Raw genomic sequence first — 10889 nt, 5'->3', positions numbered from 1 at the left:
TTAAGCAAGCTTCACGCTTGCCTTCGCGGCATCCCGCGCTGCATCGAGGAAGACTTCCAGCACGGGCGTCTCGCCAGTCGCGCCGTCGGGGCCTCGCGCGCTCATCCGCGGCAAGTAGGCTTTGTAGGTCGGCAGGAACCTGCGTGAAAGAAACGAACAGCAAGGGCGAAGGGCGGCCGACGGTTTCCCATCCCCGACTCAGGAACCAGGAGCGAAACAATCGCCCGGGTCGCCGCGTTTCCCGGCTGACAACGCGCCTCCACAGCATGCAGAGATCACCCCCCCCTTGTCTCGCGGTTTCGTTCTGCTCACTTTTCCACAGACGCGCGAACCTCTTCGGCCGTCTTGCCCTCGCCGGACACCTGCTTGTGTGCTCTGAGAACGGACGGAAGTACACATCGGCACAGAAAGAGTTGCATGGAAGAAAGAGACCCCACTGACGCCGAAACGCAGAGGCAAAAAAAACTCGGAGCATCCCGCCTCTCCCTGTGCGGGCCTTCTTCGCGATGAAAGCTTCCCCTTCTTCGCCTCCTGTGCCTGTCTCGCGTGTTGCTGTCTTGTTTGCAACGCGTTTCGTTCTCGTCGCTCTGCCTCCCTCTCGTCCCTTTCTCTCTATTTCCCCTTTTCGCCTCTTCGATGCTGCACAGCTTCTCCCGCGGTGAGAGCAGCCACAAGCCCGTACTTTTCTTCCTCGCAACGCCAGTCGAACAGACGATCGAGCGCGTCGGCCTAACGTCACACGCAAAGGAGAAGACTCGGCTCCACAAATCTCGCTTTAAAACGCCCTGAGACGCACCCTCGAGCGCGGAGGCTCGCAGAGGAAAGGAAAGACAGGCGACCAGCGCAAAGCGAAACTCAGAAACTGCGGAGAGAAGGAGCGCGCGAGTGCGTGGTGAACATGCGTTCTCCGGAGGGTGCAGGCAGAAAAAAAGGCAAGACGCACCGAGAGCAGCCGCGCACAGATAAACAGACAAATGCAAGCACGGAGGAAGACGCAGAGAGACTGCATGCGCGGGCCGCCAGCGCGAGAGAATGCGCAGACGAACTCAAAAGCCAGTGAGGGAACGAGGTTTGCAGAGACGAATGCGCGCGAAAGTGCAAGGCAAGTGGAGAGGAAGGACAAATTACGGATTAGAAAGAGAGCAGACCTGGAAGAGAGAGACGGAAGGCACTGAGGGACAGGCAGATGAACGGAGGGAGATTTTAAAGAGAGGACGAGAGAGATAAGAGAAGTTCTCATGAGCGAAAAACGCGAATCAACGCTTACCTGAAAGACAATCCATGCGTCGACGAGAGCATGAAGTGCTTCGTACTCCTTCAAAGACCTGCATGCAAAAAAATGCTTCAAGCGACCACGCGTTCCCTTTCTTACACGAGAAAATAGTCACACAACGCTACAAAATGCGCACGTCTCTCTCCCGTGCACGCATATCTGCACGATATTACCTACCTACACATACGTACATGCGTTTATATCGCTACGGAAGTATTTTTCTTTTCACGCTCACCATTCATGCGCATCTATCTATCTATCTATCTATCTATCTATCTATCTATCTATCTATCTATCTATCTATCTGTATATATGTACATATTTAGCATAGTTCGGTAATGCCTGGTTGACGTCTGTGCCAGGTGAGTACACTGATGCCTAGAAATGCATGCACGGGCGTTTCATGTGCTAGTCAGCTTCCGCACACATCTGTGCAGATACACTTCCACGAACGTTTTCAGACGTCCGGGCGAACCCTGACGTGCACCCAGATTTGTGTGACGTATGGAGATGTACGTACACAGATCGATGTGAAAACTGCTGGGCATACAGGCGCTGCAGGAAAGGCACACAAACGTATGCATATATGATGTATATATGTAAATATATCAATGTATATACATTCCTAAATCGAGATACGAGCTGAAAGTGCAAGCACGCCTACGCCTCCGCCAAACAGGTCCAAGTGTCTTTCTGTACAAGAACTGCGTGCGACTCTTCTTTTCTGCGCATGCGTGTGCCGCATGCAGGTGCACGGACATCGGCTCCAACTATCGAGGCACGCCGGGAAGCGAAGGAACACGAAGCGTAAGCCGGGCTACCGAGCGATCTGAACGGTCGACGGGCGGCGTCTTTCCTTTTGCAATTGCAGCGCGACGTCGAGAGCCTCGCCTACAGACCGGCGATACACCCCGAGAGAGGCTTCGTCCCGCGGGTGTGTTTCCTCGCCCCAGCGCTCACTTGTTGATCGGTTTCATCCATTCTACTTCTTCTTTTGTAAGGCTGGGGAAAGCCTCCTCGTTTGCCTCCGCCGCAGCTTTGAAGCCTGCGAGGCAGAAAGCAAAGAGAGCAGAAGGGACTCGAAAGCGGTGCGCAAGGCGTTTGCGGACCTGTCTCTAAGTCTCCACGTGCGAGAGAGACGCAAAGGAGAACGACAGTTCTGCACCACTTCGTTCGAGTTCGCTTTGCGAGACATAGCCGCTTTCTGGGTGCCTCCACTTTTCGCTCTCTTGCCACTCCAGCAGCGGGGGAAACAGCGAGACAGAGACGGACACAGAAGTGAGATTGAAGAACGAGGGAAATCACAGAGACGGCAAGGGAAATCGCAGAGACGGCAAGGGAAGCAAAGAGCCGGGGACACACTTGCAGCAGCTGAGAAAGGACGACTGTGTCCACGGGCTTTCCAAGCTTCGGGGAGACGGGGAGGACGCAGTGAAAAAGAGAGAAAACCGGACGTTGAGAAAACGAGCAAAGAAGATGTCTCACCCAGCATCCACCCTTCGAAGATGATCAACTTGATATTTCCTGTCTTTATCTTCTGCCAGTCCTTCACGCAGAGGCGATCGCCCTTGCCACCATTCAGCGACTTGTCGTAGACGGGCATTAGGACTTCTCTGCAAAACGGACACAAATCATGGCATCTCTTTCGCTCCTGTTCTTTCTTTCGCAGTTCTCTTCTTCTTGTCTGACTGCCTCCCACGCTCTTTCTTCTGATTCGCCCGTCTCCAGGGGACGGAGGGGCTTTAGATGCTCGAAATGAAGGAGACAAACAGGAGAGAGCAGAAGGCATGGCGCCGAGGGAAACGCGGCGAGGACGGCGTCTGAGAGGCGAAATACATGATCGAGAAGGAGAAGGGGCAGAGAACAAGAAGCAGAACGAAAAACGACGAACAGAAGGCCGACTAGAGGCGGGAAGGAGAGACAGGAGAGGGAGGAACGCGCACGGGACAGGAAGCACTGAAGTCGGATAGGAAAAGGGCGAAGAAGGCGTGAGGCGGCAGAACGCCATGCTTCATTTTCCGTTCGCATCTCGAATTCGTCTTTTCTACAGACAGCCCATGCAGCGAAGAGCGACTTGAGCGGCGCGCGGCGCAGAGGTGTTTCGCCTGTGAAGGACAGAGAGGGCGTGACAGGGCTGAGAGGAGACTGAGAAGACGTCGAACAAATCAGAGTCGCATTCCTGCGATTCTCGATTACCCGTTTGGAGAGTTGCGCTTCAGGCTCTCGAGGACGCATGCAGCCAAGAGAGGCTCATGCGTCCCAGGGTTCCCTGGATACTGCACAAGAGGATTTTCCGAGTGTTTCTGCGCGAGTTTCTCTTGCTTTCCCGCCAGCGCGTAGAAGGAGTCCAGAGAGATAGCGAGCGTCTCACTGCCTTCCGCGGCAAAGAGGAACTGCATGCATCAGGAAGCAACAAAAGGGGAGAGAAGAAACAAGGATAGGGGAAGGGGAAGAGGCAACACCCTCACGCCTGGGGTGTCTGCGTCAAAGAGGGCCCTATCAAAAAACCGAGAAACCACTCGCCTCACCTTCAGTGCATCCGCAAGAGCCTTGCTGCCGCTCCCCTGTGGCGCAGAGAGAGCAACGAGGAGCGGTCCGGCTTCGTTTCCTTCTTGACCGCTCGCCTTCCCTCTTTTCTCCAGCAGCTGAGAAATCCACGCGAAAACGGCGAGGTAGAGAGGCTGGAGACGCGCCACAACTGCTGCGGAGTCTGAAGCACCGCTCTCTGTCAGAGTCTGAGAGATTTTCTTTCCCTCTTCGGCGCTGCTCAGCCAGTCTTCGAGACGCTGAGTGACAACCGCGCGCCGCGCAGGCTCCAGCGCATTCAGCAGGCTCTCCAACTCGGGGGGGAAAGAAGAGGACGAAGGCGGAGGAGCAGGGCTTGCTTGCGCCATGATGGAGAAGCGCGAGGGAGACAGAAGAGAGGTCAACGAATAGGGCAGAAAGACGAAGTGGGATGAACCAGCCACAGCAGACGGGGAAAGATGCACGACCAGAAGACACGCGATGCGGCGGAACATGCAAGCATGCAAGCAGTGCAGGGAGAAGGGAGACGACAGTGGACCGCACACAAGATTAACTCCGTTTCTCAGAGTGAATTGAGGGGAGAGAGCCGCGGTGGTCACATCAGGTGGCAAAAAATTACGACAGAGAGACGAAGTGCGACATCCCGCGTTTCAAGTCACGCGATTCAGGTGTATAAACACCTCAGCACACCGCGAAGACGAGCGACTCGACGTTCAAGCTCAACCAGGTTTTTTCAGGATTTCTGCCAACCCGGAGCCAGGATTCCCCGCAGAGACTCTCACCTCTGAGCGTCTCTCAGTCCCTCGCTACAAACGTGTCTCTTTCGCAAGCGAGAAAAAGAAAACGACGTTGAGGAGATCCGCAAGAGCCGAGCCGTGACGGCGTTGCATGCCCCGCCGACAGCCGGAAAAGAAGCGGCCGGGAAGGAAAGACGCCCTTGGCCGTCAAGAAGACAGAGAGACCCACAAACACGTCCACTTGTGGAAAGAATTCAATTTGTCGCACTTTCCACGTTAGAGAGATGAACGGTCTGTACAGAAACTTTTCTCGTCGGGTTCACTCTTCCCGTGCGCAAGTGTGCTGTGTGCTGTGTGCCGCCACTTCTGAAAAGTGCGCGGAGACGCGAGAAACATGGCGAGAAAATCGACGTCGCTCGCATGCCTCCCTGTCTCTGCTCGTTCCGCCGACTTTTCGCGCGTATTCGCGGCTGCTTTTGCTTACCAAGGCGACGTTGGCTGTCGATGAAGAAAGAAGAAGAAAAGAGCAAACGCTTTCCCTGTCTTGTTACCCGTGTCGTTTTTGGAAGCTGTCTCGCCAGCTCGCGGTTCGGAAAACCACATGTGAGACCCTGTTCTGTCCCTCGCCACGCGCGGAAGGTAGGCGAACTTCGTTGCAGTGTCAAGACACTGGCCGACAAACACGAAAGATCCTTTTCCTCTTTTTGCATCTTTGTCTGCTTTCCTTTCTCGCGCGCCGTTCGGGACTTCTTGGTGCGACACAACTCGCCAGAATGCATGCACAGGATTCATCGCCACTCGGATTCCTGCGCTCCCCGTTTCTTCTGGCTTGGCAGGTCCACGGTCCCGCGTCGACAGCCAGGAGCGCGACTTGCGGGAGTTTTCTGCCCAGAAACACTAACCTGCTGGGCGCAGTTTCTGCCTCTTCTGTCTAGGGTGTACGTACATCCGGGGTTCTGTCTGTTCACAGGCGGGAGAAACAGCAGTCGCCGGGTGTGTTTTCCGTGTCTCGCTGAGCTGGCACGGGACGCTACGGCCGCCTCGCGAGCAAAAACAGATTTGAAAGGCCTTCCGTCGGAGAGCCTTCGCTTTCCGTTTTCACTTTTATCTTTGGCGTCGCTTGGTTGGCGCGAGATCTTTTTCCTTTTCAGGCAAACTGAGGCAGAGGGGAACGGGAGAGAGAACGGCATGAGCAGGGAGAACAGGAACGCGAGAGGCGAAGAAGGGAGCGGGAGAGGCAGAAATCAACGTTGCGCACATCACTGGAGGAAAGAGAAGAGGGAATCAGAAAGGATCAGGAAGGCAGAAGAGAATGAGAAGTTAAGGCAGGTCGAACGGGAGTGACCGAGAGGCGGCGAGGAGTGCACAGAGGACGACGAAAAAATGACGGGAAACACTGAGAGGACAAAAAGATAACAGGGTTGAGGGTGGAAGAAGGAGGGAGAGCAGAACCGCGGGGAAGCCATGCTGCAGAGACAGCAAACGGGACTCTGTCTCCTGACTTATCTCCGGTTTCGCGAATAACGGACACCTGCCTTCTTTCACCTCCCCCCCTTCAGACACAGCACTCGGAGAAACGATGGTTTCAGCGCCGGCGTTCTCCGCGCTTCTGCGTCTCTTGGGTTCGCCTCCGGATCCATCTCGACAGCCACGCTTGCCTTTGCTCCTCACTCTCTCCTTCACAGTTGCCTTTCTCTTGTTCCCCCCAGCGTCTCGCGTCCTCACGTCTCACGCTGTCTCGACTCAAACCACCTTCCACACTTCACAGACTTCGACGCACCCGCACCTTGCGTGTCCCTGCTTCGGCGCTTTCCCTCTCTCGCCGTTCTGTCCTGTCTCTGGCTGTCTCGCGTCTGGCTTCGCTCGGCTTCCCTGTGTGCATGCGCCGCGTCGTGCGTCGTTTTCTCCCGCTCGCGTTTCGTCTCCTCGGTTTTCCTCTCTCCGTTCTCCTTCGGTGCGGTCGTCGTTGTCCCCCGCGGGGTGCCGTGGTCCTCCCGTCGCTTCTCCCTCTCCCATCCGCTTCTGTCTGCTACCTTCCTGTTTTGCGCCCCCCCTTTCTCTTCTGAAATCCTTCCCGTCTCGGTCCGGATCCACTCAGCCGGAGAGGCGGCGAAACGCGACAAACCATACACCGACGCGACGCTTCCTCCGTTCGACCTCTTCCCGTCTTTCGGCGCCGTTCCATCCCGGGCTTTGTCCTTTTTCAACCGCTGCACTCGGTGTGTCTCCTCTGCATTCCTCATCCGATTCCTCTCCGTCCAGTTTTTCTGTCTCGTTTCTCGCTTCTTCGTCTCGTGCGTCTTCTCCCCTTTCTCAGTGTTATTCGTCTCCCGCTCCCCCGTCGGCTTCCGCTCCGTCGCCTCTCAGCTGTCTCCGGAGTGTCCTCGATGCAGGGACTGTTGCGCTGCAGAGCCCGTTATCGGATGCGCAACTCACCGCCTTCTCGTCGCTCCTCGCCGTCGATTACGGGACACACAAGATGGGCATGGCTCTGCTCTCGCTCACCGATCCCCTGCTCGCGTCTGCGCACTTTCCCGCGTCTTCTTCTCCCTTCTGTCCGGGTAGCGTAGCCGACGAACTGGGAGAGAACTGCAGTTTGCGGAGAGACGCACGGAGAAGCGGCGCTTGTCCAGAAGGCGGAAAGACCGAGGGGAGCGAAGGGACAGGAGACGAACACGGAGAAAGAGAGGGAGAGAGCGAGCATGACGCCATGCGGCAGCATCCGCACTGGGTGTTTGTTGAGGCGGAAAGAGACGCAGCGAGGAGAGAGATGGCACGGAAAAAAAAGCGAGAGAAGGAGGAAAAATGGAACGAAATGAAGCGAGCGGGGCCTATCGGCTTCCTGCTGAGAGGCTTAGAGGACGACGAGGAAAGCCGGGAGGAGAGCGCCGCGCCGGGAGAAGAACACGGAGGCCGCAGCAAGACAGAGAGAGACCCATCAGGGATACGCGACTGTGCACCGGTCGAGGCAAACGCCAAAGATGAAGTTGCTTCTTCTCAACAGCTCCTACCATGCCTCAGCCCTCGTTCGTCTTCTGAAGCACTTCCGTTCCCTTCGGTTTCCACCTCTCTGTATGCGACCTCGCTTCTTCGGCTCTTTGCTCACGAAGGATCCGTCGACGCAGCGGTTGCCAGAATTTGCGCTGCGACAGCTTCTTACGGCGTGCGAGCAGTTCTTGTTGGACACCCCAGAAATCCTCTTTTGTACCCTCGCTTGTACGAACGGCTGCAGTTAGGGAGCGAAAAGACATCTTGGACGATCTTCCTAGCCTCTCGCCTCGCCCTGGCTTCTGCCTGTGGTTCCCAACTCTCTCTCACTCTCATTGCGTCCGCTCTGTTGTTTTCCTCGCTACCTCCCACACACACGTCTTCGCTTTTTCTCTGGCGCATTCTCTCGCCGTTTTGCTTGCCGATGTTTTTCGTCCCTCCTCGTCTGTGAGAAGTCTACGGTATGCTGCGAGTGACTGTGCTTTGCGTACGTTCGACTGTTCTTCCAGCGTTACCCGAGCTCCTCTGTGTCCTCGAGAGCTTCACTCCGCGCCGGCTGTTGAATGTCTCTGCTTTCGCGAGTTGCCTACTTGTCTGCCTTTTTGCGGTCGCAGGTCAGCGTTGACGCTTCGCTCTCTGCTTTGTCGGGATTTCGCCGTGCTTCTCTCACGCGCGCTGCTCCAGCAGCAGTCCTTTCTGCCGCCTTCTGCGGCTCCAAAGGCGTCCAGCCAAGGCCCGAAGGCGACGCAGAGAGGCCGCGCCGAGCCCTCTAGACGCGCGAAAAAGGGAAACCAGACTGATGCTTCGCCCGCCCTGCCCCCGGCCGTGTTTCTGTACGACGAGAGCCTAACCACTGCGGAGGCGCGACGCGCGCAGAAAGAAAGAAGCTCCAGGGGTGAGAAAAGAGGCGAACGCGACAGAGGCACAGACGACGCGTGAGGACGCAGCAAGCGCCGACCGGGATGAAGGGGGCGGACAGCCGTGCATGCGCGTGCTGGCGTGGGTGGGTGTGATTGTGCGTATCTCTCGGGGTGAACCTACGACTTAAAGCCACATCCCAAAGCGCAAATATTCAAGAGCATATATATATATCTATATAAATGCATTTGTGGTTTTGATGAGAGAGGTCCGCATAGCCATGCGTGTGCTTTGAGGTTCAAACGTTCGGGACTGCGTACATATAAATAGTAACCTTAAACCCTAAATACACATGTATCGAGAGATACTGAGATATAGACAGTTTGGTAAAATGCTCATATAGATCCAGATAAATGCACAGAAGTACATAAAGGATAGGAGGCGGAAGAGCGAGGTCGCGTTCCTGTTTTGTCCATGGACATTTCAGGGGACTTTTTGGACAGCCAAAGTGCTGCCGTTCTCGGCCGGCGTTTCCTGGATGAGAGAGGCGGAGGAGGGGCCCTCGTTCTCCCCACAGCGCGAACGTTCTTCTCTCCTTCTTTTTTTTCTGCACGTCGAAGCCTTTCCGACTTCCAGGAGGTAACCGAGGGCTTTCGCTTGTGGCGTTCTGAATTGCCGTGACCTCTGTGACTTGCTGGCTTCTTCATCTTCTTCTTTGCCTCTCCTTGCACTCGTCGATCTGAGTTGCCTTCTTCCACGCGCTGCGCGTTTCACTGCCCCGCGAGTCGACTTTTCACGCATCTTCCGTTTCTCATCTGTCTTTCGACTTCTCTGTTTTCTCATTCTCTCGCTCTTGCTCTCTTTCCCGAGTTACTCGTGTGCCTTTCGTTCTTCAATCTTACAGGCGCGTCTTCGGCTCAGGTCTGCACGCGCGCCTGTTTGCTTTCGTGTTTTTCTGCTTCCTCGCCCTCTGCAGTTTTATCGCAGCCACCCTGCAATCGTCGAACTCGCGAAAAACGTCCCTTGGGAGTTGCTGCTTTGACACTGCACTTCGCCGGATTTTAAGGGCCCGGAAGAACGGCGCGGTTTCAACATCGCCTTTTCCGGCGGCTCCCTCTCCCCACCAGCCACGCGTGCAAAGGTGCGTTTCTCTGGAGGGTGTGCGGCAGCTCTCCGGGGAGAGAGAGGACGAAGGAACTGACGCTTCGCGAGAGAGAAAAAAGGCGTGCGCGCCACTTTTGTGTAGAGCGGGGGTCGGCGCAAAACACAGCACGCCGTCCTTCCACTCTGCTTGTGCGCCAAGCTGATGCGCTTCTCGGCTGTTCCCGACTCTGTCCGGCTTATTTGGTTCACGGTGCACAGCTGTACATCCATCTCTTGCTCTCTACATAGGCCTACATAACATTTAGTTTCAAGTAGGCACATTTGCATATGCGTACATGCATATATAGCGCTCTCTGCACAAGCACACCTATCTACATGCAAACAGAAATATCTGCTTCTATATCTAGGCTTCCACAGGCATCAAACATATATGTATATGATATATATAGGCGTGTGTGTCTATGCATGCCTGTGTGTATGTCGCGCACATGCACAGGATGATTGATTGGGACACCCCGTCGCTTTCTTTCATTTCAGAGGTTCTGTGTTAGTTACTCAAAGTATCTGTTCAGAATTCGGTAGTGGTTTAGGTTGGACAACGTACCCTCCATTAAGTACTCGTCTGGTGGTGTTAAATCCAGAGGCTACTGATTGGATAATTGGAGGTCTTGGGACGGTGCGAGCAGATTTTTCCTGCGTCTTCCCCATCTGCGTGTGGGGTCCTGTTTCAGAGGCGAGAGCCCCAGAAGTCTTTGCGAGGAGACTCGCATTACCGCGGTGCATGCGCGGAGAGAGGGCGAGCTCCCGGAAGAGACGAGACCAACATGGCAAAGATGCAAGTTGACGCTTGAGGCGATTTGAGAGGAGACAACAAGGGGCGGCTAGGCACATCGGCAGAGAGCGAGTGGAGTCCAAGGAGAAAGAGATGAGGAAAATCAGAAACTGGGCATCTCGCCTGCTTCGACGTGGCGAAGAAGTTTTAAATGCGCTGAAGTGTTTTCCAACGTGACATCCACAGAGATGGCCGAAACGCCCCGCCGTTTTCAGCTCATGCATCTTACAGGCACAGGGCCTTTCGTTTGCACAAAAAGACACAGTCTCTCTCCCTCTCGTTCTTGAAAGCTCCGACGGGGTCTGACCCCCCTCCCCCCCCTGGAGAGGAGACCGAGCGACTCGCTGTGTGTGCTGTGCCTGGACCTGTCAGGCCCTCAGAGGGGGACTGCCTTTGAGACAGAAGCGTCACGCAGATGCATGCGAATTGGAATCGAAACTTTCGTTCTTTGCCTCGACCTCTGTTCAGAGCCGCCAGATCACTGACACACAAAACGCGAACCTTGATTCCCTCCACCGCGAAGACGCGCGAGTCTTCGTCGCGAGAACCGCCTCAGCGATCACGGAGGTAG

The 10889-nt window shown here is 55.5% G+C and overlaps 2 protein-coding genes across 2 annotated transcripts; one reads left to right on the top strand and one right to left on the bottom strand.

The window, feature by feature from the left end:
• Positions 1-4167, bottom strand: NCLIV_018750 (Kinase-like protein, related; the record flags this gene model as incomplete). The annotated part of the gene is made up of 8 exons (XM_003882068.1): positions 1-139; positions 313-375; positions 683-729; positions 1268-1325; positions 2234-2318; positions 2759-2886; positions 3470-3666; positions 3802-4167. 8 exons carry the CDS (start codon positions 4165-4167, stop codon positions 1-3), a joined length of 1083 nt encoding a protein of 360 aa, XP_003882117.1.
• A 1948-nt stretch (positions 4168-6115) lies between these two features.
• NCLIV_018740 (conserved hypothetical protein) lies at positions 6116-9424 on the top strand (the record flags this gene model as incomplete). The annotated part of the gene is made up of 4 exons (XM_003882067.1): positions 6116-7752; positions 8139-8419; positions 8870-9021; positions 9359-9424. 4 exons carry the CDS (start codon positions 6116-6118, stop codon positions 9422-9424), a joined length of 2136 nt encoding a protein of 711 aa, XP_003882116.1.
• Positions 9425-10889: the final 1465 nt, after the last annotated feature.

This window comes from Neospora caninum, chromosome VI (assembly GCF_000208865.1).
Source record: "Neospora caninum Liverpool complete genome, chromosome VI".
NCBI lineage: Eukaryota > Apicomplexa > Conoidasida > Eucoccidiorida > Sarcocystidae > Neospora > Neospora caninum.
The sequence above is the reverse complement of the archived record's forward strand: the minus strand, read 5'-3'. Positions and strand labels throughout refer to the sequence as shown.